We start from the raw sequence: 26,438 nt of genomic DNA on the forward strand, positions 1-26,438 counted from the left end.
GGACTTCCCCAACATCGGGAACAATCTTCCTGCATCTAGATAAATATAATCCGATCCAACACTTGCTTATTTGACTTGGTATAAATTTTGTTAAATTATCACTCTCATAATGCACTTTGGAAGATCTGACGGTATTAAATGTGTCGTCAAGTTTACTGTCATATGCACACGTACAATGAGGTACAGGTATAATTAAAATCTTGCTTGCAACAGCTTCACAGGCACATATACTCAAACACTCAAAAACAAATTGTACATAAATCATACACAAGCATTCTGAAAAAAAGACTGCATAAATGAGACAGGATAGGAAGCTATAATATAATAAAATGCAAGTTATATTGCATGTAAAAAGGGCACCATTCGGATACAGCTTGCCAAACTCCCACTGCATGTACTAACAACTTTTCTGAATAGTCTGGAACATACAGATTGACATGTCAGTTCTCTATAGAAATGCTAAAAGAACTCAGGAAATTATAATATAGGCACAGATATCGCACATTCTGAAACCTCACACAGCTCTATAGAAAACTAGAAAGCTGGCGTACAAAACTTATTTGTACACTATCATGTGATTTAGTATACAAAGAAGGCAAAAAACAAAAGTGGCTGAGAGTTTGTCACCTTTCTAATACCTTGAAGCATCCTGTGATGTTTTGGAAACATGAATGTTTAAGGAGAAAGGAATATTAAATATTTCTTCTACTCTCAACAAATGAAACATAGAAACATAGAAAATAGGTGCAGGAGTAGGCCATTCAGCCCTTCGTGCCAGCACCGCCATTCAATATGATCATGGCTGATCATCCAACTCAGTATCCTGTACCTGCCTTCTCTCCATACACCCATGATCCCTTTAGCCACCATGGCCACATATAACTCCCTCTTAAATATAGCCAATGAACCGGCCTCAACTACCTTCTGTGGCAATTAAGGGGGCTGGTGGAAGCCTCTGAACTGGGCTTGTAAATCCCATGATCCCCTTAGCCACCATGGCCACATATAACTCCCTCTTAAATATAGCCAATGAACCGGCCTCAACTACCTTCTGTGGCAATTAAGGGGGCTGGTGGAAGCCTCTGATTGGTCGAACGGACTAGAGGAAGCAGCTGATTGGCTTGTATCCCGGGTAAGGCTTTATTGTATTCGGATAAAGGGGAGAATGAGGGCCGGGGCAGTTTACTGTTCTGGATGTCAGATGTGGGAGGTCATGGAGTCTGAGTGCCCTCCAGACGTCCACATCTGTTCCAGGTGCGTCGAGATGGGGCTCCTAAGGGACCGTGTCAGGAACCTGGAGCAGCAACTCGATGACCTCTGTCTGCTCAGGGAGAGCGAGGAGGTCATAGAAAGGAATTACAGGGAGGTGGTCACTCCAAGACCATGGGAGACAGAAAACTGGGTCACAGTTAGGAAGGGCAATGGGCAGAGGCAGGGACTGGTGAGTACCCCGGTGGCTGTACACCTTGAAAATAAGTACTCATGTTTGAGTAAGGGTGGGGGAGACAGCCTACCTGGGGGCAGCGACAGCGGCCGGGCCTCTGGCACAAAGACCGGTCCTGTTGCTCAGAAGGGTAAGGAAAAGAAGAGGAGGGCAATTGTAATAGGGGACTCTATAGTCAGGGGGTCGGATAGGCGATTCTGTGGACGCAGACAGGAGACCCGATGATAGTTTGCCTCCCAGGGATGTGTCTGAACGGGTCCAAGAAATCCTGAAATGGGAGGGAGAGGTGCCTGAGGTTGTGGTACATATAGGTACCAACGACATAGGTAAAAAAAGAGAAGTGGTCCTGAAAGAAGAATTTAGGGAGTTAGGTAGAGAGTTAAGGAGAAGGACTGCAAAGGTAACAATCTCAGGATTACTGCCTGTGCCACGCGACAGTGAGAGTAGGAATGGAGCGAGGTGGAGGAGAAATGAGTGGATGAGGGACTAGTGCAGTGGGTATGGATTCAAGTTTCTGGATCATTGGGACCTCTTTTGGGGAAGGTGCGACCTGTACAGAAAGGACGGGTTGCACTTGAACTCGAGGGGGACCAATATCCTGGCGGGGAGATTTGCAAAGGCTACTGGGGAGACTTTAAACTAGTATGGTTGGGGGGAGGGACTCAAATTGGGAAAGCTAGCAGTCAGTGTGTGAGGCAGGAGGCAGAGAATGGTAGCACTCTGACCCAAAATGTAGGGGAGAGAGAAGAAAAAGACAATAAACAGAGAATAAGAGTGGGTGGGTTTCTCAAATGTGTATATTTTAATGCTAGGAGCATTGTAAGAAAGGTGGATGAACTTAGAGCCTGGATTGACACCTGGAAGTATGATGTTGTGGCGATCAGTGAAACATGGTTGCAGGAGGGCTGTGATTGGAAACTAAATATTCCAGGATTTTGTTGCTTCAGGTGTGATAGAATTGTAGGGGCAAGAGTTGGAGGTGTTGCATTGCTAGTCAGGGAAGATATTACAGCAGTGCTTTGGCAGGATAGATTAGAGGGCTCGTCTAGGGAGGCTATTTGGGTGGAACTGAGAAATGGGAAAGGGGTAGCAACACTTATAGGGGTGTATTATAGACCGCCAAATGGGGAGCGAGAATTGGAAGAGCAAACATGTAAGGAGATTGCAGATATTAGTAGTAAGCACAAGGTAGTGATTGTGGGAGATTTCAATTTTCCACACATAGACTGGGAAACACATTCTGTAAATGGGCTGGATGGGTCGGAGTTTCTAAAATGTGTGCAGGATAGTTTTTTGCAGCAATACATAGAAGTACCTACTAGAGAAGGGGCGGTGCTGGACCTCCTGTTAGGAAATGAGACGGGTCAGGTGGCAGAGGTATGCGTTGGGGAACAGTTCGGGACCAGTGATCACAATACCATCAGTTTCAATATAATTATGGAGAGGGTCAGAACTGGACCAAGGGTTGAGATTTTTGATTGGAGAAAGGCTAACTTTGAGGAGATGCAAAACGATTTAAAAGGAGTAAATTGGGACAGTTTGTTTTATGGGAAAGATGTGGAAGAGAAATGGAGGACATTTAAAGGTGAAATTTTAAGAGTACAGATTCTTTATGTCCCTGTTCGGTTGAAAGGAAAATTGGAAAGAGCCATGGTTTTCGAGGGAAATTGGACACTTGGTTCGGAAAAAGAGAGAGATCTACAATAATTATAGGCAGCATGGAGTAAATGAGGTGCTTGAGGAGTATAAAGAATGTAAAAAGAATCTTAAGAAAGAAATTTGAAAAGCTAAAAGAAGATATGAGGTTGCTTTGGCAAGTAAGGTGAAAGTAAATCCAAAGGGTTTCTACAGCTATATTAATAGCAAAAGGATAACGAGGGATAAAATTGGTCCATTAAAGAGTCAGAGTGGACAGCTATCTGAAGAGCCAAAAGAGATGGGGGAGATATTGAACAATTTCTTTTCTTCGGTATTCACCAAGGAGAGGGATATTGAATTATGTGAGGTAACGGAAACAAGTAGAGTACCTATGGAAACTATGAGATTCAAAGAAGAGGAAGTACTGACACTTTTGAGAAATATAAAAGTGGATAAGTCTCCAGGTCCGGACAGGATATTCCCTAGGACATTGAGGGAAGTTAGTGTAGAAATAGCAGGGGCTATGACAGAAATATTTCAAATGTCATTAGAAACGGGAATAGTGCCGGAGGATTGGCGTACTGCGCATGTTGTTCCATTGTTTAAAAAGGGGTCTAAGAGTAAACCTAGCAATTACAGACCTGTTAGTTTGACGTCAGTGGTGGGCAAATTAATGGAAAGGATACTTAGAGATAATATATATAAGCATCTGGATAAACAGGGTCTGATTAGGAACAGTCAACATGGATTTGTGCCTGGAAGGTCATGTTTGACTAATCTTCTTGAATTTTTTGAAGAGGTTACTCGGGAAATTGATGAGGGTAAAGCAGTGGATGTTGTATATATGGACTTCAGTAAGGCCTTTGACAAGGTTCCTCACGGAAGGTTGGTTAAGAAGGTTCAATTGTTGGGTATTAATGGTGGAGTAGCAAGATGGATTGAACAGTGGCTGAATGGGAGATGCCAGAGAGTAATGGTGGATGGTTGTTTGTCAGGTTGGAGGCCAGTGACTAGTGGTGTGCCACAGGGATCTGTGTTGGGTCCACTGTTGTTTGTCATGTACATCAATGATCTGGATGATGGTGTGGTAAATTGGATTAGTAAGTATGCAGATGATACTAAAGATAGGTGGGGTTGTGGATAATGAAGTAGATTTTCAAAGTCTACAGAGAGATTTATGCCAGTTGGAAGAGTGGGCTGAAAGATGGCAGATGGAGTTTAATGCTGATAAGTGTGAGGTGCTACATCTTGGCAGGACAAATCAAAATAGGACATACATGGTAAATGGTAGGGAATTGAAGAATGCAGGTGAACAGAGGGATCTGGGAATAACTGTGCACAGTTCCCTGAAAGTGGAATCTCATGTAGATAGGGTGGTAAAGAAAGCTTTTGGTGTGCTGGCCTTTATAAATCAGAGCATTGAGTATAGAAGTTAGGATGTAATGTTAAAATTGTACAAGGCATTGGTGAGGCCAATTCTGGAGTATGGTGTACAATTTTGGTCGCCTAGCTATAGGAAGGATGTCAACAAAATAGAAAGAGTACAGAGGAGATTTACTAGAATGTTACCTGGGTTTCAGCAACTAAGTTACAGAGAAAGGTTGAACAAGTTAGGGCTTTATTCTTTGGAGCGCAGAAGGTTAAGGGGGGGACTTGATAGAGGTCTTTAAAATGATGAGAGGGATAGACAGAGTTGACGTGGATAAGCTTTTCCCACTGAGAGTAGGGAAGATTCAAACAAGGGGACATGACTTGAGAATTAAGGGACTGAAGTTTAGGGGTGACATGAAGGATAACTTCTTTAGATCTGGAGGTGGGCGGCACGACTCTCGTCAGCAGCGGCCTCTGCAGCCCGTCCGCGTTTTATTATTTTCTGTCTATGTTTTTATGTAGTTTTTGTTATTTTTTGTTGGGGTGTGTGTGTGTGGGGGGTGGGGGGGGGTGGGGAAACTTTTTAAATCTCTCCCTGCACGGGAGACCCGACCTTTTCTCGTCGGGTCTCCGTTATCGTTGGGGCTGCAATGAGGAGCGGCCTCCAACAGGAAGAGACCGGGGACTCTGGTGCCGACGACTCACCTCACCGTCGCGGAGCTGGCCGAGTCCGGAGCGGGTGGAGCGGTGGAGGAGCGCTGCTGCTGCTGCTGCTGCTGCTGCTGCGGCCCGACCAGAGAGTCGGAGGCTTCAACTGCAGGTCTGTGGACGGCGGCACCGGGAGCCCGCGGGTCCCTGGAGGGAGACCGCTTTTCAGGGCTCCTGCAACGGCGACTTCTTCCGCCCGAGTTGCGGGGTTGAAGAGCTCCTGGAGCGGGGCCTGACATCACCGCCCCGCGCGGCTTGGAATGGCCTCGGGACTCTGCGAGCGCACGCCGGGGGTTCCAACACCAAGACCCGGTGTGCGACCTCGCACCACCCGGCGTGGCTTTAATGGCCGCGGGACAATCGCCATCGCCAGCCGGGGGCTTTGACTTTGACTCTAGCATCGGGGGGGGGGGGAAAGAGGGCAGTGGAGAGATAAGTTTATTTGGCCTTCCATCACAGCAATGTGATGGATGTTTATGTAAATTATGTTGTGTCTTGGGTCTATTTGTTTGTAATGTATGGCTGCAGAAACGGCATTTAGTTTGGACCTCAAGGGGTCCAAATGACAATTAAATGTATCTTGTATCTTGTATCTTTACTCAGAGAGTGGTGGCTGTGTGGAATGAGCTTCCAGTGAAGGTGGTGGAGGCAGGTTTGTTTTTATCATTTAAAAATAAATTGGATAGTTATATGGACGGGAAAGGAATGGAGGGTTATGGTCTGAGCGCAGGTATATGGGACTAGGGGAGAATACGTGTTCGGCACGGACTAGAATGGTCGAGATGGCCTGTTTCCGTGCTGTAATTGTTATATGGTCATATGGTTATGGTGGCAGTGAGTTCCAGGGATTCACCAATGAAGTCACATTGCAATGCAGAACACATGTCCAATTTACAATGTGGTGTCATATCGACAATAGACAATAGGTGCAGGAGTAGGAGATTCGACCCTTCAGTTAAATGAGTACAAAAAAATGAGTTTATACATAGAATCCTTACACTTGTCTCCACCCTATGCCTCCACATCAGACACATAAAATTCTTCTCCTGCTTTTCCCCAGGTACACAACCCAACTTTCTCTCGTGGAACTATATTCAACTAAACATGTAGTAAGTTTCACATTCTGAGCTTTGTTTTTTTGGTGAAGAGATTTCCTCTTGGTGCCTGGATGGATAAATTAGTGGTGATTGTCTATTTATAGCCCCTACATTGTATTGGTGAATATAACCAGAACGTCTTCTAACTTGCCCAAAACTTTTCACAATCTCAAGCATCTCTACGGTTATTCTTCAATTTCTTTGCACTGAAAATGGAGCGTCCCAGCCAGTTCCGTTTTTCCTGGTGAGTGTCATGCTGCATGGCAATGCAATGGTGTTAAATGGGATCATAAGACAGAGGAGCAGAATCGGGCCATTCGGCCCATCGAGTCTACTCCGCCATTCGATCACGGCCGATCTATTTTTTTCCCCTCAACCCCATTCTCCTGCCTTCTTCCCGGGGATTGACTCAGAACAGATCCGATCTTCAGTTTGTAACCTCGCCAAGCACATATCTCACTCCACCACTGCAATCAAGCAAAGAGATCAACTCCAGTTCAATAAGAAGTACAGAAGAATACATCAGGAGTGGTGCCAGTCACCGCTAAAGGCAAGGTGCCGACACAACATTCACATTTGTGCTGAGCAAAAAATATTTCCTCAAGTGCAGGTGATTGGTAGCATATGGGGGAGACAATGGGTTACTGGGAAAATAGACAATAGGTACAGGAGTAGGCCATTCGGCCCTTCGAGCCATTCAATGTGATCATGGCTGATCATCCCCAATCAATACCCCGTTCCTGCCTTCTCCCCATATCCCCTGACTCCGCTATCTTTAAGTGCCCTATCTAGCTCTCTCTTGAAAGCATCCAGAGAACCTGCCTCCACCACCCTCTGAGGCAGAGAATTCCACAGACTCACCACCCTCTGTGAGAAAAAGTGTTTCCTCGTCTCCGTTCTAAATGGCTTACTCCTTATTCTTAAACTGTGGCCCCTGGTTCTGGACATCGGGAACATGTTTCCTGCCTCTAGTGTGTCCAAACCCTTAACAATCTTAGATGTTTCAATGAGATATCCTCTCAACCTTCTAAACTCCAGAGTGTACAAGCCCAGCTGTTCCATTCTCTCGGCATATGACAGTCCCGCCATCCCGGGAATTAACCTTGTAAACCTACGCTGCACTCCCTCAATAGCAAGAATGTCATTCCTCAAATTAGGGGACCAAAACTACACACAATACTCCAGCTGTGGTCTCACTAGGGCTCTGTACAACTGCAGAAGGACCTCTTTGCTCCTATATTCGATTCCTCTTGTTATAAAGGCCAACATGCCATTCGCTTTCTTCACTGCCTGCTGTACCTGCATGCTTACTTTCATAGACTGATGTACAAGGGCCCCCAGATCCCGTTGTACTTCCCTTTTTCCCAACTTGACGCCATTTAGATAGTAATCTGCCTTCCTGTTTTTGCTACCAAAGTGGATAACCTCACATTTATCCGCATTAAACTTCATCTGCCGTGCATCTGCCCACTCCCCAAACCTGTCCAAGTCACCCTGCATTCTCATAGCATCCTCCTCACAGTTCACACTGCCACCCAGCTTTGTGTCATCTGCAAATTTGCTAATGTTATTTTGAATCCCTTCATCCAAATCATTGATGTATATCGTAAATAGCTGCGGTCCCAGCACTGAGCCTTGCTAAAATAGGATTCCTCAGTCAGACAGAGTGGACCAGACGGGCCAAAATGTAAATGTAAAGCCACGTGAAGAATGACCAGAAAAGCAGCAATGAAGAATGATTTCTGCCAGGAGAATTGGTAATCAGGGATTTGCGAGGGCTGGAGATCAGAAGCAGGAGGTACTTACACTGCTATTGGTACCGAACAAAACTGTAACCATTGTCTCCAACAGAGGCATATTGTGGTTCACCTGTATTAAAAGAAGGAACAGAGAGAGGTGGTTAAGAACATTGATTTCTAAGGTTTTTATTACTGTTGTTTAGGGGTGGGGAGGGGGGGTGGGAACTAAGTGCTTGACATGATCTTGAGGTCCAAGTCTAAAGCTTCCTGAAAGTGGCAACACAAGTCAAAGAGTGGTAAAGTAGGTGTATGGTATGATTCCCTTCATCGGTCGTGGCATTGAGTGCAAGAGTCAGGAAATCATTTAGAAGTTTTGTTGGACTTTGGTTGGCATTTGGATTATTGCGTGCAGTTCTGGTCACCTCATTACAGGAAGGATGTGGAAGCTTCGGAGGACGTTTACCAGATTGATTCTCAGTTTGGTTCCTATCACCACTCCTTGTGTCCCAACAATAAGGCAAGCACAATAGGTCTAAAACCAGTCCATAGAAAATTGATTAAATGTTAAATGATTTTAATTTGTTAAGGATGTCTACTTACACTCTGAACTCCCAGGGCTTGGTAGAGGCATGCGTCTGATGAAAAAAAAAGATGATTGTGAGTTATCTCTCTCTTACAAAGCCCAAAAAACATGGCACAAGATGGCATCTGTCCATTGTGACATTATTTATAAAGTTTCACCGCGATATGATCCAATATTGACAAAACAAAGGAGGTGATCGTTGACTTCAGGAGAAACCGCACAGTCACATACCACTACACATTAATGACAAGGATGTGGAGATGGTCAGTGGCACTAAGTTCCTGGGGGTGCAGATCTCGAACAGTCTGACCTGGTCACAAAACATTCGCATCACTAGTTAAGAGCGCAGCAGCGTTTGCACTTTCTGCACTGGATGAGAAGAGCTCACCTCCCCTATCCCGTCTTCTCCACTTTCTACAGGGGCATCATAGAGAGCATTCTGACCAGCTGCATCTCTGTCTGGTTTGGGGACTGCAAAGCCTCCGACTGGAAGTCCGTGCAGAGAGTGGTGAGGACGGCTGAAAAAATCATCGGGACTTCTCTTCCTTTGCGTGCAAACGTTGCTTGTCCAAGGCCAACAGCATTATAAAAGACCCCACACATCTCCATCATGGACTGATCACTCTGCTGCCTCGGGCAAAAGGTATCGCAGTATAAGGAGCAGAACGGCCAGGTTCTGCAATAGCTGCTTCTCCTGAGCCATCAGACTCTTGAATTCTATATAATGTGCCGCCACTATTATCTATTTTATCTTTTATCTATTTTATCCTTTTGTTATTTTGTGCTGCACGGTGAGCCAGATGCAACGAAATTGCATTCAGACTTGCATTTGTTGGTGTATTTTTGAATGACAATAAAGTCTTTGATTGATTGATAGATTGATTGATTGATTGATTGATTGATTGATTGATTGAATGAAAAGGAAGTGAAGACTAGTTAGATTTAGGGGCTAAAGGAATCAAGGGATATGGGGAAAAAGCAGGAATGGGGTACTGATTTTGGATGATCAGCCATGATCATATTGAATGGCGGTGCTGGCTCAAAGGGCCAAATGGCCTACTCCTGCACCCATTTTCTATGTTTCTATTAACATACACTCGGGACAATTTACACTTATGCCAAGCCAATTAACCTACAAACCTGTACGTCTTTGAAGTGTGGGCGGAAAACGAAGATCTCAGAGAAAATCAACGCGTCACGGTAAGAACATACCAACTCTGTCCAGACAGCTTCTGTAGTTGGGATCGAACCCGAACCAAGCGCTGTAATGCAGCAACTCTACCACTGCGCCACCGTGCCTCCCTTTCGCCACCCGCAGTATACACTGTTCACTGTAGCTCGGTACGCATGACAAGAAACCAAACTAAAAAAGTAAATCTGTTGTGTATGAGAATATGAATTGTATATTTGAATGACTTGCGCGATTGTGCGCATGCACAGAAGACTCAAGATGGCAATAACATGACTGCAAGCATGTTCAATACCTGTGTGTTCCGAGTCTTATTTTATGTCCAATTCCAGTACAAATACATAACAAAACCTCAGCCACAGATCAAAAAAAATGTGATCAAAACGGGTAGACAATGCTAAAAGCCCTTGCTTTGACTTACTATTTATAACTCTCACCTGGGATTTACAGGAGCTCGGGTCAGAGGTACTCCTCTCTGCCCGTTGTAATAGTTCTCATATAGGATGAAGGCTGGATAAGAGAAAAAGAAAATAAACAAATCACAACATGATAATAATCTCTTCCATCGACTCAATTTACACCACACACTCCCACGGCAAGGCCACCAACACAATCAAGGACGAGTTGCAGCCCGGTCCCATCGGGTAAGAGGTATAGAAGTGTTAAAACGCACTCCTCCAGATACGGGACAGTTTCTTAACAACTGTTATCATGCAACTGAATAATCCTATCACCAACTAGTATAGCCATCCTGGACTATTGTCTCTTTGGAGACCCTTGGACGATCTTTGATCAAACTTTAAGGGAATTTATCTTGCACTAAACATTATTCCTTTTATCATGTAACTGTATACTTGGATGGTTTGATTGTAATCACGTATCGTCATTCAGCTGACTGGTTAGAACGTAAAAAATGTACCTCAGTACACGCGACAATGAACTAAATTCAAACTCAAATGTAATCTCAATGTACTATGGTTCCATGGACCCCTGTAGCCCAACTAACCACTAGAGCCAATCCAGCCCTCTATTAAATTCAGAGATGTGAAATTACTGAGAGTGAACAGTGGATAACATTGTAAAATGAAGGGGGGGACCTGGCAGAAGGGGTGCTGAGATGAAAGGGGGGAACCTAGCGGGGGGGGGGGGGGGGATGGGGACATCCGCGGCCACATGCGGCAGCAGGCCTGGTTATCCACTGCGAGCAGCAGACAAAACCCCTTCGATTAACTTTTTGTAACTGTAATTGTAATTGTAACGCCTGAAACGTGACGACTCGTGTCCTGCCTAGGTGAGGTCTGCTGTATGATTCTACCGGGTTGTATGCAAAACAAAGCATTTCACTATATCAAGGTACATAAAATATAACTGAATATCAAGGACACAGAGGCTAATGCAGCTACTGCATGGACAGAAATCAATGCATCACTGCAATTCCAGCAGGTAATTCCAGAGCGGCTTTGACATTGCTCGTTTGACTGAGGCCCCTTTTCACAAAGTCTACTGGAACCCAGAGCATCCATTAGTCCACAGGTCCCTGCTGGGATAGACTCTTCTACCTGGCGGTATGTCTCCAGTTCTTTTCAAGTCAATGAAGAAGTCGAGGTCTTTCTGAATATTGCACTGTTCCAGCACCTTCCGTATTTCCTCATACATCTGAGGATAAAGTAAGGAGAAAGATAAAGGCAACAAAAGAAAAGCTAAATAAATGTGCCTGAATATCCAGCAAACATACCACCAGCATAACAAGTTCCACCTTCATGGCAAATCTTTTATGGCCTAGCTTAATCTTCCTTGCAGAGTCATAGATTCATAGAGTGGAACAGCATGGAAATAGACCCTTCGGCCCTATTTGCCTACACCGGCTAACATGTCCCAGCGACACTAGACACTATCCTTCTAAACCTGTCCTATCCATGTACTTGCCTAACTGTTTCTTAAACAATGTGATAGTCCCTGTGTCCACTGCCTCCTCTGGCAGCTTGTTCCATACACCCTTTGTGTGAAAAAGTGACCCCCTCAGATTCCTATTAAATCTTTTTCCCCTCACCTTAAACCGCTGCCCTCTGCTCCTCGATTCCCCTACTCTGGGCAAGAGACTCTGTGCATCTACCCGATCTATTCCTCTCATGATTTTATACACCTCTATAAGTTCACCCCTCATCCTCCTGCGCTCCAAGGAATAGAGCCCCAGCCAACTCAACTCCTCCCTATAGCTCACACCCTCGAGTCTTGGCAACGCCCTTGTGAATCTTGTCTGTACCCTTTCCAGATTATTTTGCAGCCAAGCCACTTCTAAAAGAAACAGTGAGTGCTGGAAAACAGAAATAAAACCAGAAGCTGCTGGGCAGGCATCACCTTGGAGACAGAAACTGAGGTTTCAGGTTAGTGACTCAAAAGGGTCGCTTGAGAGACAATTCCTCCCCTTTAACTTGTTGACTGCATCTTAATTCCATTTTCCAAGTCACTGCCACAGCTACAGTGCAGAAAATTATTTTATAGCTGTAGAACTGCTGCCTCACAGCACCAGAGATCTAGGTTCAATCCTGACTACAGGCGCTGTCTGTACGGAGTTTGTACGTTCTCCCTGTGACGCGATGAATTTCTCAGGCTCCAATGGTTTCCTCCCACATTCTAAAGATGTGCAGGTTTGTTGGTTAATTGACTTCTGTAAATTGCCCCTCCTAGTGTGTGTGAAGCGTTAGTGGAATAACTTAGAACAAGTGCACGAGTGATCGTGGTGAGCGTGGATCGGCGGGCCGAAAGGCCTGTTTCCACACAGAATCTCTAAACTAAACCACTTGGCTGTAAGGCTGGCAAGAAGAGGTGGTGAAGGTGGACTTTGTTGCACAGGTGGTCTGTCAACTGTTTTGCCCACCACAGATGCTGCTGAGCACAGGAGTATTTTCTATTTTTATTTCTAAACAGCAACTTAATGGTAGTTCTAAGTCTATTGTAATGCAATAACTTAAAATACAGGAACAGAAGCAGTGCGTAGGTTTGCTGCGTTATTCAATAAATCTATGTTTAATACAACCTTCCCCTTAACTCCACTCTCCTGCTCGATCCCCGTAATCCTTGACACCTCTTAAGTCTACAGACCTCTCATATATATTTTAGATAAAACCCCTGATCTTGCTGTTTTTTTTTAAAAGAACAGTTGAAGAGGAGCAAAAAACTGAGCTTAGTATACAAACTTAAAGCACACGGTATTGGGGGTTCAGTATTGATGTGGATAGAGAACTGGCTGGCAGACAGGAAGCAAAGAGTAGGAGTAAACGGGTCCTTTTCATAATGGCAGGCAGTGACTAGTGGGGTACCGCAAGGCTCAGTGCTGGGACCCCAGCTATTTACGATATATATTAATGATTTGGACGAGGGAATTGAATGCAACATCTCCAAGTTTGCGGATGACACGAAGCTGGGGGGCAGTGTTAGCTGTGAGGAGGATGCTAGGAGGCTGCAAGGTGACTTAGATAGGCTGGGTGAGTGGGCAAATGCATGGCAGATGCAGTATAATGTGGATAAATGTGAGGTTATCCACTTTGGTGGCAAAAACAGGAAAGTAGACTATTATCTGAATGGTGGCCGATTAGGAAAAGGGGAGATGCAATGAGACCGAGATGAGGAAAACATTTTTCACACAGAGAGTGGTGAATCTCTGGAATTCTCTGCCACAGAAGGTAGTTGAGGCCAGTTCATTGGCTATATTTTAAGAGAGATAAGTTTTTTTTGGCTTTCCATCACAGCAATGTGATGGATGTTTATGTAAAATGTAAATTATGTTGTGTCTGGGGTCTATTTGTTTGTAATGTATGGCTGCAGAAACGGCATTTCGTTTGGACCTCAAGGGGTCCAAATGACAATTAAATTGACTATTAAAATTGATTATTGACTATTATTTAAGAGGGAGTTAGATGTGGCCCTTGTGGCTAAAGGGATCAGGGGGTATGGAGAGAAGGCAGGGATGGGATACCGAGTTGGATGATCAGCCATGATCATATTGAATGGCGGTGCAGGCTCAAAGGGCCGAATGGCCTACTCCTGCACCTATTTTCTATGTTTCTATGTTTAACTGCATCATACGCGGAGAAGTTATTTACAAAACTAAATTGAAGAATGGGTGAGATATGTGATAATGTGGCTTTCTGAAAGAGTCGAACAGCTGAAGATGGGCCAGAAACTGCGATGTACGTGGATAAGTTATTATAAAAACCAAATGGAAGAATAGGTGAAAATGTGCGAGACCCTTACCTCATCACTGGTCACACAGTCCTGGGAGAGCTGATTGGTATGGACCCACATCGCGTTACGAATGCTGTGTATCCTCTCACAGTCCTGCTTCTCAAGGACCTGCATTTAGAATTATTATATCTTAACTCTATTTTAAAACTATATCAAGCCTTTCCCCAGAAACCATCTTTGAGGCAACCTGAAGTGAGATGCATGCGCAGACCATAAGTCACCATGGGGATCGGGGAGGATGCAGATTAGGTTTCAGACTCAACCAGCAATATACTTAGTGGCAGGCAGCATCTCTGGAGCAAAGGAATGGGTCACGTTTCGGGTCGAGACCCATCTTCAGACAGACAGTCTGAAGAACGGTCTCGAGCCGAAACGTCGCTCATTCCTTCCCTCGAGGGATGCAGTCTGTCCGTCTGAGTTACTCCAGCTTTTTATGTCTATCTTTGTTTTAAACCTGCATCTGCAGTTCCTTCCTACAGCAATTCCCCAGATTGCCCCTCAATATTCCTGCTTTAGATAGTCGAAGGGTGGGGGGGGGGAGAGAGAGCAGGGGAGGAGAAGCAGATGAGCGCTGAGAAGGGAGGAAAGGCGAAGGAGAGGGGAGAGAGAGGGGGAGAGAGAAAGATGGCTGGCAGTTATGGTAGAGTCCTTTAGAGAGTGAGAAGGGTGGGGGGGGGGGGAGAGAGAGGGAGGGGAGAGAGAGAGAGGAGGGGGAGAGAGGGGGGAGAGAGAGGGGGGGGGGGGGGAGGAGAAGAGCGGAGACACTTTTAGAGAAGTCAGAAGGACAACACTTTTAAGAAGTCAGACAACATTTAATAAAGTTTAGTGGGCATTTTACCTACTGGTCGGTTTTCCTTGGTCCTGAAAACTCCAATGAGCCAATTGTTCAGACTGGGAAAAGGTCCACATTGTTCACACCTGATGTGCCATAGTGCCTCGTCTGCCCTTTGTTACTGAAAAACTGACTACAACCCTCCACCTCAGCTCCTCCATTTATTCAATCACTTCAGCTCCAGGGACTCAGGTTGCCAAGTCCCGCACACAAATCAGCAAGCCAAAGGTCAAACGTTGACCATGTGTTAAAGATTGCCTGGGACTATTTTATCTGCATTCTCTATGAGTCAGCATTGTCACAGGGGAAAGATCTCAGGAGGACCTGATCATAGCTTCATGTCAGAAGCTGATGGCTCTACGAGTCTATTTTCTGCACTGCCATCACATTGTACTGGGCTGCAGCCTGGCGTAGAATGGTTATGAGTAGTTTTCAGTACGTTTTCATCACAAATATGGGTCCAATGTTAGGATCAGTGAGAACCCTAAAATGCTTGGTCTTATTTTTATATCCAAATAAGTAAACCACAGTCTGACGAGGGGTCTCCACCCGAAACGTCACCCATTTCTTCTCTCCAGAGATGCTGCCTGTCCCGCTGAGTTACTCTAGCATTTTGTGTCTATCTTTGGTTTAAACCAGCAGCATCTGAAGTTTCTTCCTACTCAAAACTTTCAATTTACCTAAAAACAAATTTAAAAAGAACAAAGTGCTGGAGTAATTCAGCTGGTCAAGCAGCATCTCTGGAGGACACGGATAAAATAGATGACATCAGCTAGTTGTTTTAATTCTCTTCTGTTGTCCAGAGTTCACGTTTCTTAAACTTGATTTGCAATTTGTGTGCAACATTTTGATAATTGAATATTTACTAGTTTATCTGGCATCGTCATAATCAGAGTCCTCCAGCGTGGAAATGGGCCCTTTGGCCCTCTCTTCCATGCCAACCAAGATGCCCCATCCAAGCTAGTCCCATCTGCTTGCATCTGGCCCACATCCCTCTAAACCTTTACTATCCATACAACTGTCCAAGAGTCTTTAACGTGTTGTCATTATACCTGCCTCAACTACTTCATCTAGCAGCTCGTTCCACATACCCACCAACCTCTGTGTGATAAAAAATGTCCCTCATGTTTCTAATTTTTCCCTCGTGTTTCTCATTTTACACGTTTAGTTTAGTTTATTATTGTCATGTGTACAGAGGTACAGTGAAAAACGTATTTGTTGCATGCTAGTCAGTGCAAAGACAACACATGATTACAATCAAGCCATCCCTAGTGTACAGATGCAGGGTAAAGGGAATAAAGTGCAGGATAGAGTCCAGTAAAGTCCAACTAAAGAGAGTCAATCGGTCTCCAATTAGGTAGATGGTAGGTCAGGACCTCTCTCTAGTTCATGATAGGATGGTTTATTGCCTGATTACAGCTGGGAAGAAATCTGTCCCTGAATCTGCAGGTGTGCGTTTTCACACTTCTGTATCTCTTACCTGATGGGAGAGGGGAGAAGAGTGAGTGACCAGAGTGAGACTGGTCCTTGATTGTGCTGGTGGCCTTGCCAATGCAGTGCGAAGTGCAGATGGAGTCAATGGAAGGGAGGTTGGTTTGCATAATGGTTTGGGCTGCGTCCTTGGATGAAGCAGTCTCCAAACCGTGCTGTGATGCATCCCGATAAAATGCTTTCCAAGGTGCATCAGTAGAAGTTGGTGAGAGTTGCTGGGGGCATGCCAAACTCCCTAGGCCTTGTAAGGAAGAACTTGAAGCTTTCAATCATCTCCACTTCGGCAGAAGACCAGAAAGTACAGCATATACAGCATGCAGAGGTACAGCAGGGCTTGGTACGGAGCAAATCTCCACTGCTCATAAGATCATAAGTAATAGGAGCAGAATTAGGCCATTCGGCCCATCAAGTCTATTCCACCATTCAATCATGGCTGATCTATCTCTTCCTCCTAACCCCATTTTCCTGCCTTCTTGCCATAACCCCTGACACCCGTACTCATCAAGAATCTATCTAACTCTGTCTTAAACATAACCATTGACTTGACCTCAACATTCTTCTGTGGCAAAGAATTCCACAGATTCTCTGCCCTCTAATGAAATTCCTTCTTATCTCCTTCCTAAATGAATGTCCTTTAATCCTGAGGCTATGACCTCTAGTCCCAGACTCTCCCACTAGTGGAAACATCCTCTCCATATTCCACTCTATCAAAGCCTTTCACTATTCGGTGTGTTTCAATGTGGTCCCCCCCCTCATTCTTCTAAACTCCAGCGAGGACGGGCCCAGTGCCTTCAAATGCTCAATATATGTTAACCAACTCATTCCTGAGGTCATTCTTGTAAACCTCCTCTGGACCCTCTCCAGGGCCCTCGCACATGCTTCCTCAGATATACAGCGTAGTGCCCAATATTGCCCAAGAGACTTTCAGATAGACAGATGAACATGCAGGAAATTATGGATCAGACCATGTGCAGGCAGATAGGTTTAATTTAATTTGGTATATTGTGGGGCCCAGTGGGCTGTTCCTGCACTGTACCTTTCAATGTTTGGTGTTCTCTTGTTCTATTCAGACAAGGCTGGATTACGATTGCCCAAATTCAATTCATGAATTGAATGAACGGATTGCCCATGTAGGGAGTGAAGGTTTTCACTGCATTAATCTAGATTGACTAACACTAACTTCATCTCCCAGTCCACCTCCAAGCTTTTATTTCATGTATTCAATTATACCTTTACAGGGGACCTGTTTCTGATTCCATTTAGCTCTTTGCCACCACTATCGTTGTCACTGGAGGTTCTGCATATTTGTGCACAAACATATTTCAAAAAATAATTGAATTTCTTTACAAATCCTTTGCCAAGTAATGATTGGTAAAATGTACAAGAGGACAATACACAGATAGTGCGCTGGACACAAGGTAATTTATGATAACTGAAAGATAGCAGTAATGTACAGCATCACAATGAGGCTGGAGTACGCCGTCATCTTTGCACAAACGGCACCACATCAAGGATCATGTGCTGGCTGCAGTCATCAGAATCACGAAAAAATGCAAAATAGATTTTTAGTTTAGTTTAGGGATACAGCAAGGAAACAGCCCTTTGGCCTACCGAGTCCGTGCCGACCAGCGATCCCCTTACTCCAGGACTATCCTACACTCCAGGGACAATTTACAATATTTACTAAAGCCAATTAACCTACAAGCTTGTACACCTTTTGAAGTGTGGAGGGAAACCGGAATACCTGGAAAAAACCCATGTAATCATGGGGAGAACGTATAAACTGTACAGACAGCACCCACAGTGAGGATCAACCCCGGGAGTCTGGCACTGTTAGGCAGAAACTCTACCGCTGCGCCACCGTGCCACCCCACATTTATAATTTAGATACAATTATCAGTCCTGCTTCTAATTCCCATCGAGTGACCTTCAATCGACAGTGCAGATGTTTAAACATTGAGTGGAGAACAGACTACAGGCAGCTGCAAAGTTCGCAATTTAATGTAAAGTGTGAAAGATACAAGTCCAGGATTGGAGCTATATTAAAGCAAGAGGAGAAACATTCTCGAACAAACAAATGTTCTGAAGAAACAAGCACTTGTATATACTGATAATTATAAGCAAGTCGACTTTAGAGAGATACAGCATGGAAACAGGCCTTTCGACCCACTGAATCCAAGCCGACCATCTGTGACCCATTCACATTAGATTCTTGGTTCTTGGTCCTCCAAAATATTCCAAATGGAATTGAAACTGGAGATGGATCCATGATCTATGTTATCCCACAGTCGCACCTCCCCGACATACCAGGGAAAATTTTACAGAGAACAATTAACCTCCAAACCCGCATGCCTGTGGGATGTGGGAGGAAACTGGAGCACCGAGACGAAACCCATGCGGTCACAGGGAGAACGTGCAAACTCCACAGACAGCACACCAGGTCAGGATTGAACCCAGGTCTCGCATGCTGTGAGGCAGCAGTTCTACCAGCTGCACACTATACCGCACAATAATCCCTGTAAAAGCACAGCATCTTTGACTGATTTTCTTCCCTGCCTTTGAAGTCAGTGATTTCCATTCAATTCTTGTGGAAACATATAAAATTCTTAAGGGATTGGACAGGCTAAATGACCATTTAGGACTGATACGAGGGAAATCTTTTTCAGCCAGAGAGTTGCGAATCTGTGGAATTCTCTGCCACAGAAGGCAGTGGAGGTTAATTCACTAGATGTATGTAAGAGAGTTAGATATAGCTCTTGGGGCTAACGGAATCAAGGGATATGAGGAGAATGCAGGAACAGGGTACCGATTCTGGATGATCTGCCATGATCATATTGAATGGCAGTGCTGGCTCGAAGGGTCGAATGGTGTATTCCTGCACTTATTTTCTATATTTCTATGTAAATCTTCATTGTCGCCTCTGTTTTGCAGGGTATTTACTTAGACTGCCTCTCTCTTCTATTAGACTAGATATCATTGTGAAATGAATACTAATAGTTTTTTGGGACTGTATAAATTCAGGTGGAAACCCGTTTAAAATTGCTTGTAAATGTTGGAAATCTGACACATAATGACTTCTCGCTTTCTGCTCGTATACTACACACCGGTGTAATTTCACCCTGGGCCTTCTGGTGTCACTGCTGTGCTTGGAACAACCAAGTAACTAAAGCTCAAACAATATCACATTCACAACCAAGGTTAATTCTACTTGTACAATGGAAGGAGTCGGGGGGGGGGGGGGGGGGGGGGGGGGGGAGGGAGACAGAGGGGGGGACCTGAGGAAGGGAGTCAGGGGGGACACGTGAGGGAGAGGGTCAAGGGAAACGTGAGAGGGGATAGTCAAAGGGGCGCGAGTGTGAGGGGAGAATCGGAGGAACCTATTGGGGGAGTCAGGGGAGATCAAGGGAGTGTTGGGGCAGTAGGGGGTAGTCAGGGTCAACAGTGGGAAAATAACAGGAAGCAGGAAAGCGGAGCGGGGGGAGGGATTGGAGAGAAGGAGAGGGGAATTGGATGGGGATAGATTGGAGAGAGAGGGGGAGGGAGGGGGGGGATTGGGGGGGGATTGGGGGGGTTGGAGGGGGAGGGGGGAGATTGGAGAGGGAGGGGGAGGGGATTGGAGGGGGGGGGGGGGGTTGGAGGGGGAGGGGGGGATTGGAGAGGGGGGGGGGGGGGGAGGGGGAGGGGGGAGAGGGAGAGGGAGGGGGGGGAGGGGGGGGGGGGGGGGGGGGATTGGAGAGGGGGGGGGGATTGGAGGGGGAGGGGGGAAGCCTGGTTGGATTGGGGAGGGGAGGCCAGAGAGTACAAAGCAGCAGGAAACTAGAGTGATGGGGGGGAGGGGGGGAAAGTGGGAGGTGTTGACAGGGGGAGAGAGAGTGGGTAGGGGCTGGAAATGGGAGGAGTGGTCAGAATAGTAGGAAGGGACTGTAGATGGGAATCGGGGGGGGGGGGGGGGGGGGGGGGGGGGGGGGAACAGGTTGGAAGAGGCAGAACATCAGGGGAACTGGGGGCTATCGACAGCCCGGGGGGGGGGGGGGGGGAATGGGAATCAGAAGAATGTGAATGAGGAAAAGGAATGGGGAGCTGTTGCAGCGAATGAAGTTGGAGGGATGGGAAGGAGGAAAGGGAGCAGGAGACGGGAAGAAGGGAGAGCAGTGTGGGGTGAAAGGGAGACGGCTGGAGAATTGGGGCTGAGATGGAAAAACAGATGTCATGATTGATCATGATACGGGGCGTAGACTCGATGGGCCGAATGGCCTAATTCTAGTCCTACGTCTTACGATAAAGAGCAGCACAAAAGGGAGGAAGGGGGAGCAAAGGGTGGAGCTAGCAGTGAAAGAGGATAAAGGCAGAGAGATGGAAAATTTCATAAGATTCATAAGTGAGAGGAGCAGAATTAGGCCATTTGGCCCATCAAGCCTACTCTGTCATTCAATCATGGCTGACCTATCTTTCCTTCTCAACCCCGTTCTCCTGCCTTCTCCCCATACCCCCTGACACCCGTACTAATCAGGAATCTATCTATCTCTGCCTTAAAAATATCCACTGATTTGGCCATTGAAAAGAGGAAAGCGGGAGGCAAGAGGGAGCAGGGGTGTGTCAGAAGGGAGGGGTTTATCAGGGGTGTTGCGGAGGGGGGGGGGGGGGGGGGGGGGGTGCGGGAAGTCGGAATGAAGAGTGCAGGAGAGGGGGGAGAGGTGAGAAGGGAGTAAAGTGATACACGATTGAATTTGTATATTCAGAAGCACACTTCCCCTTTGCTCACCACTTCCCCTTCCCAGCTATGCCCGTTTTATCTATGAATTGCAATGTGCCAGGAAGAGGGCTTCCAGTAATTCACTCTTTTAAAAATAGAAACATGTAAGGTTCTTATTTGCAAACTCAGCAGGTGCAGCAGCATCTATGGAGCGAAGGAAATAGGTAACGTTTCGGGCCGAAACCCTTCTTCAGACTGATGGGGGGGGGTGGGGTTGGCATGAGTTGAATGCCTCTTGTACGTCCACTGCCCTGTACTGCCCACTCAAACCCACCTCACAGGTCTTGATGTGCTCCGTTTGCCACTCCTCTTGGATTTTCTCCAGGGTGGAGACATTGTGCTGGTACTGCCGATCTTTGAAGATAGGAAACAAGATATCAAATCTCAATTGAAGTGAAGAGCAGAGGGTCAGATAAAACAACATTGCCATTTTCAGTTCAGTTCAGTTTAGTTGTCACGTGTACTGAGATTCAGTGAAAAGTATTTGTTGAGTGCTAACCAGTCAGCGGAAAGACTATACATGATTACAATCGAACCATGAATCGAACCGTGAATAGATGACATGATAAGGGAATGACGTTTAGTGCAAGTTAAAGCCAGTAAAGTCTGATCAAAGATAATCCAAGCGTCAACAATGAGGTAGATAGTAGTTCTCTAGTACCCTAGTAGTTCCTTTAATCCCCACGAGGCTCTGCACTATCGTTATCAAACAAAGAAGAAAACAAGGAACTGTAGATGCTGGTTTACACAAAAAGACAATAGACACTAGGTGCAGGAGTAGGCCATTTGTCCCTTCGAGCCAGCACCACCATTCAATGTGATCATGGCTGATCATCCCCAATCAGTACCCCTTCTCCTGCCTTCTCCCCATATCCCCAAGACACAAAGTGCTGGAGTAATTCAGTGGGTCCGGCCGCACATGGAGCACATGGATAGGTGACGTTTCTGTCTGAAGAAGGTACCGATCCAAAGCTTCACTTATCCATGTTCTCCAGAGATGCTGCCTGACCCGCTGAGTTTCTCCAGCACTTTGTGTCCTTTCTCGTTCCCCCCCCCCCCTCCCCCCCCCCCCCCCCCCCCCCCCCCCCTCACCTTAAAGTTATGTCCTCAAATATTTATTGCATTAACCTTCCTATCTTTAAGGTCGATCTAATGGAACATAGCTTGCATATTTCTTTGGACAGAAATAGCTTAAACACACAAACTATATTTGTCCCTTGTCAGACTATGTGACTTTGCACACATCCAAAACCATTGTATATAGACAGTATGTGCTTGAGGCTTTAACATACATTACTTGTGCTTGACTTGATTTGTATTAAAAATTTATATAACACTTTCACACGATAACATCTCCCCATTTGTACTTCATAGTCTTATCTAACGAGACAATCAGACACAATTAGGTTTATCATCTACATCTTAACTCAGTATTTGTTTCCAATTGTCACAATCCATACAAGCTCGTATACAATGTGCCTGAGTCGTAGAGTCACACAGTATTGAAACAGGCCCTTTGGTCTAACTTGCCCACATCAACTGACATGCCCCATCTACACTAGTCCAACTTGCCTGCATTTGGCCCATATCACTCCAAACCTATCCTATCCAAGTACCTGTCCAAAGGTATTTTAAACATGATAGTACCTGCCTGCTCCAGCTCATTCCATCCACCCTCCACCCTTTGTGTAAAAAAATGTTGTCCCTCAGGTCCTAGTAAATCTCCCCCCCCTCACCTTTCCCCCCCTCACCGATGTTGGGGAAGTCCAGAACAAGGGGTCACAGTTTAAGGATAAGGGGGAAATCTTTTAGGACCGAGATGATAAAAAACATTTTTCACACAGAGAGTGGTGAATCTCTGGAATTCTCTCCTGCAGAAGGTAGTTGAGGCCAGTTCATTGGCTATATTTAAGAGGGAGTTAGATGTGGCCCTTGTGGCTAAAGGGATCAGGGGGTATGGAGAGAAGGCAGGTACAGGATACTGAGTTGGATGATCAGCCATGATCATATTGAATGGCGGTGCAGGCTCGAAGGGCCGAATGGCCTACTCCTGCACCTAATTTCTATGTTTCTATGTTTCTAAACCTACGCTCTCTGGTTCTTGATTCCCCTACTCTGGGCAAGAGACTCTGGGCATTTACCCAATCTATTCCTCTAATAATTTTGTACACCTCTATAAGATCACCCCTCTTCCTCCTGCGCTCCAAGGAATAAAGTCCCAGTCAGCTCAACCTTGAGTTTGAGTTTGAATTTGAATCAAACCTCTGCCTGTAGCTCAGGCCTGTGAGTCTTGGCAACATCCTTGTAAATCTTCTCTGCACCCTTTCCAGCTTGACATCTTTCCTGTAATATGGTGCCCAGAAATTGAACACAATTCTGCCTTATGCCTTCACAACAGAGGAGACAGGTGAAGAACAATGTAGGAGTACACATAAGAGGGAAATCAGGAGGATGGAAGCCAGCTACCTATTCCTCTCATGATCTTACACACCTCTACTAGATCGCCCCTTAGTCTCCTGCGCTCCAAGGAATCTCTAGCCTGCATCTCCCCTCCCTATAACTCAGGTGCTCGAGTCGTTGCTACTGTAAATTGGCCTTGGTGTGTAAACATAGACATAGAAACATAGAAATTAGGTGCAGGAGTAGGCCATTCGGCCCTTCGAGCCTGCACCGCCATTCAATATGATCATGGCTGATCATCCAACTCAGTATCCCGTACCTGCCTTCTCTCCATACCCCCTGATCCCCTTAGCCACAAGGGCCACATCTAACTCCCTCTTAAATATAGCACATAGTGTAGTAAGTGGTAGACTTGGCAGCGGAAAGGGGGTAGCTGATGGAGTGTGGAGAGAATAAAATGGGATTGGATTGGCATAAATAGGTGCTTGATGGCTGGCGTGAACTCAGTTGGCTGCAGAGCCTGTTTCCACGTCTCATAACTCTGTGATTCTATAAGGAGAGACCAATGATAGCTGGAGTAAGTAATTATGTGAATATACGCTTTCAGTGATCTAGTTTTACAGAGCCAAGTGTTGCATTGAGAATAAATATTCTTTCTAATTACCTAACAATGTAGGGGCACAGAATACTCAGAGGGAGACCCTCTTCCTGACTCTCAATCTGAAGAAGGGTCTCTACCCGTAAAACTGCCCATACCTCCTCTCCAGAGATGCTGCCTGTCCCGCTGAGTTAGTCTAGCATTTTGTGTCTAACTTAGAGGGAGGACGGCTCACGTGCTCAGGAAAGTCAACAAAAAGTCTACTCCCCTTTTGATTTTGATGGATGACTTAAAAGCCAAGTTAGACCATAACACATAGGAGCAGAATTAGCCAATTCAGCCCTTCGAGTGGAAAGTTTCCCTCTCAAACGCATTCTCCTGCCTTCTCCCTGTAACCTTTGATGCCTTTCCTAATTTAGAATCTATCAATCTCTGCCTTAAAAAATATCAATTGACTTGACCGCCACAGCCATCTGTGGCAATGAATTCCACGGATTTACCTCCCATAGGCTAAACAAATTCCTCCTCATCTCCATTTTAAAGGTTTTTCTGAGGCTATGCCCTCTGATTCTAGACTCCGATTCAACCCTCATCCTTCTAAACTCCAGCGAGTACAGGCCCAGAGTCTTCAAACGCTCCTCATGTGTTAACCCAATCATGCCCAAAATCATTCTCGTAAACTACCTCCAAATCACATCCTTCCTCAGATACAGGGTTCAAAACTCCTCACAATATTCCAAAAGTGACCTCACCAGGGCCATTTCAAGCCTTAGCATCACATCCGTGCTTTTATATTCTTAGTTCAGAGATACAGAGCGGTAACAGCTCCTTCGGCCCATTGAGTCAGCACTGACCAGTGATCCCTGCTCATTAACACTATCTACACACACTAGGGACAATTTACAATTATACTGAGCAAAATTAACTCACAAACCTGCATGTCTTGAGTGTGGGAGGACGTACAAACTCACAGGGAGAACGTACAAACTCTGTACAGACAGCACCCGTGGTCAGGATTGAACCCTGGATCTCTGACGCTGTAAGGCAGCAACTCTAGCTCTGTGCCGCCCCTATACTAACCCCCTCAAAATGAATGCTAGCATTGCATATGCCTTTCTAACTGCAGACACATCCTGCAAATTAACCTTTGGGAGTACTGGTGTAGGATTCCCACCTTAAGATGGAGATGCCACACGATAAATTTTGTTGCAGAATATGGCTGCTTAATGGAAAGGCTAAGACTGTTCAATGAGTTCTGTGTTGGAACTGTTTAACCCTTGGGGCGCTTTGAGATATGTAAAACACCAAGTGCTGGAGTTACCCAGCGGGTCAGGCAGTATCTGTGGAGCCAAGGGACAGGCAACCATTTTACAGACTGCCTGACCTGCTGAATTCCTCCTGCACTTTTTCTATGAGATAAATAAACCTACTCTTCTACAAACTCAAGTAGTCCTACAGTGACTTTCTGAAGCTTGAAGTTAAAAGTGGAGTGGCCAAGGAGACAGGGGTGATTTAAATTTAGAGTTAAGCAGAAACCTGGTGTCTTGAGAAAGTAATCCAAATTGTTCTGTCCTTTTCAACTATGAAAGTCCATCCTTTAGCTTTTCATTCTCTCCAATGAACGATTTACAGTTTTGCAATATACATTTGGGGTGGTTTATTGTCAAGAGTCTGGTTCTTAAAATAAGAATTAGGGGAAAGAAGAAATGCAAAACATGGACTCGTGTGCAAATGACTATGCAATCTGAGTATGTTTTGTATTTGCATGCTTCAGACCAGCTCTGCATCCTCTTTAGAAATACCCCATCCCATTTTAGATTAGGATTCAGATGTCAATCGTTGCAAGTAAAGCATGCAAGGATGGGAAGATGTCCTTCTTCAAAAGATGTCTGAAGGAGGGGTTTGAGCTGAAACGTTGCCTATTTCCTTCGCTCCGAAGATGCTGCCTCACCCGCTGAGTTTCTCCAGCATTTGTCTACCTTCGATTTTCCAGCATCTGCAGTTTCTTCTTAAACATGCTTCTTCAATCTTTTCCTTTCTGTTGGACAAGTGTTGGAGGGCACTTGTGATTGTCCACTGTGGGTGACAGAGCACTCGTACTCAGCCTCACTTCAGCTTGAGTCACATTGACGTGCGTGGTAGCTCTTCAGATTGACATGAAATCGCTAAAGGCTGGCACAGCGGCTCAGCCGACAGGGCTGCTGCCTCATAGCGCCAGAGACTCCGGTTCCAACCTGACATCAGGAACACTCTGTGTGGAGTTTGCATGTTCTCACTGTGACCACATGGGTTTGCTCCGAGTGCTCTGGCTTCCTCCCTCATCCCAAAGGAGGTGCGGGATTGTAGTTCA

General features: G+C 45.6%; 1 protein-coding gene across 1 annotated transcript in view; it reads right to left on the reverse strand.

Moving 5' to 3' along the window:
• The window catches only part of pstpip2 (proline-serine-threonine phosphatase interacting protein 2), a 124,274-nt gene that overhangs the window by 2,437 nt on the left and 95,399 nt on the right, over nt 1-26,438 (reverse strand). The window contains exons 9-14 of the mRNA XM_055654827.1: nt 21,365-21,444; nt 14,024-14,122; nt 11,329-11,425; nt 10,207-10,279; nt 8,598-8,632; nt 8,065-8,127 (exon numbers count right to left, since the gene is read on the reverse strand). Of these exons, the coding sequence (XP_055510802.1) occupies nt 8,069-8,127; nt 8,598-8,632; nt 10,207-10,279; nt 11,329-11,425; nt 14,024-14,122; nt 21,365-21,444 (443 nt within the window). The 3' untranslated portion in view covers nt 8,065-8,068. The remainder of the gene's footprint in view (nt 1-8,064; nt 8,128-8,597; nt 8,633-10,206; nt 10,280-11,328; nt 11,426-14,023; nt 14,123-21,364; nt 21,445-26,438) is intronic.

This window comes from Leucoraja erinacea, chromosome 1 (assembly GCF_028641065.1).
Source record: "Leucoraja erinacea ecotype New England chromosome 1, Leri_hhj_1, whole genome shotgun sequence".
In the NCBI taxonomy this organism is placed as follows: Eukaryota; Metazoa; Chordata; class Chondrichthyes; order Rajiformes; family Rajidae; genus Leucoraja; species Leucoraja erinaceus.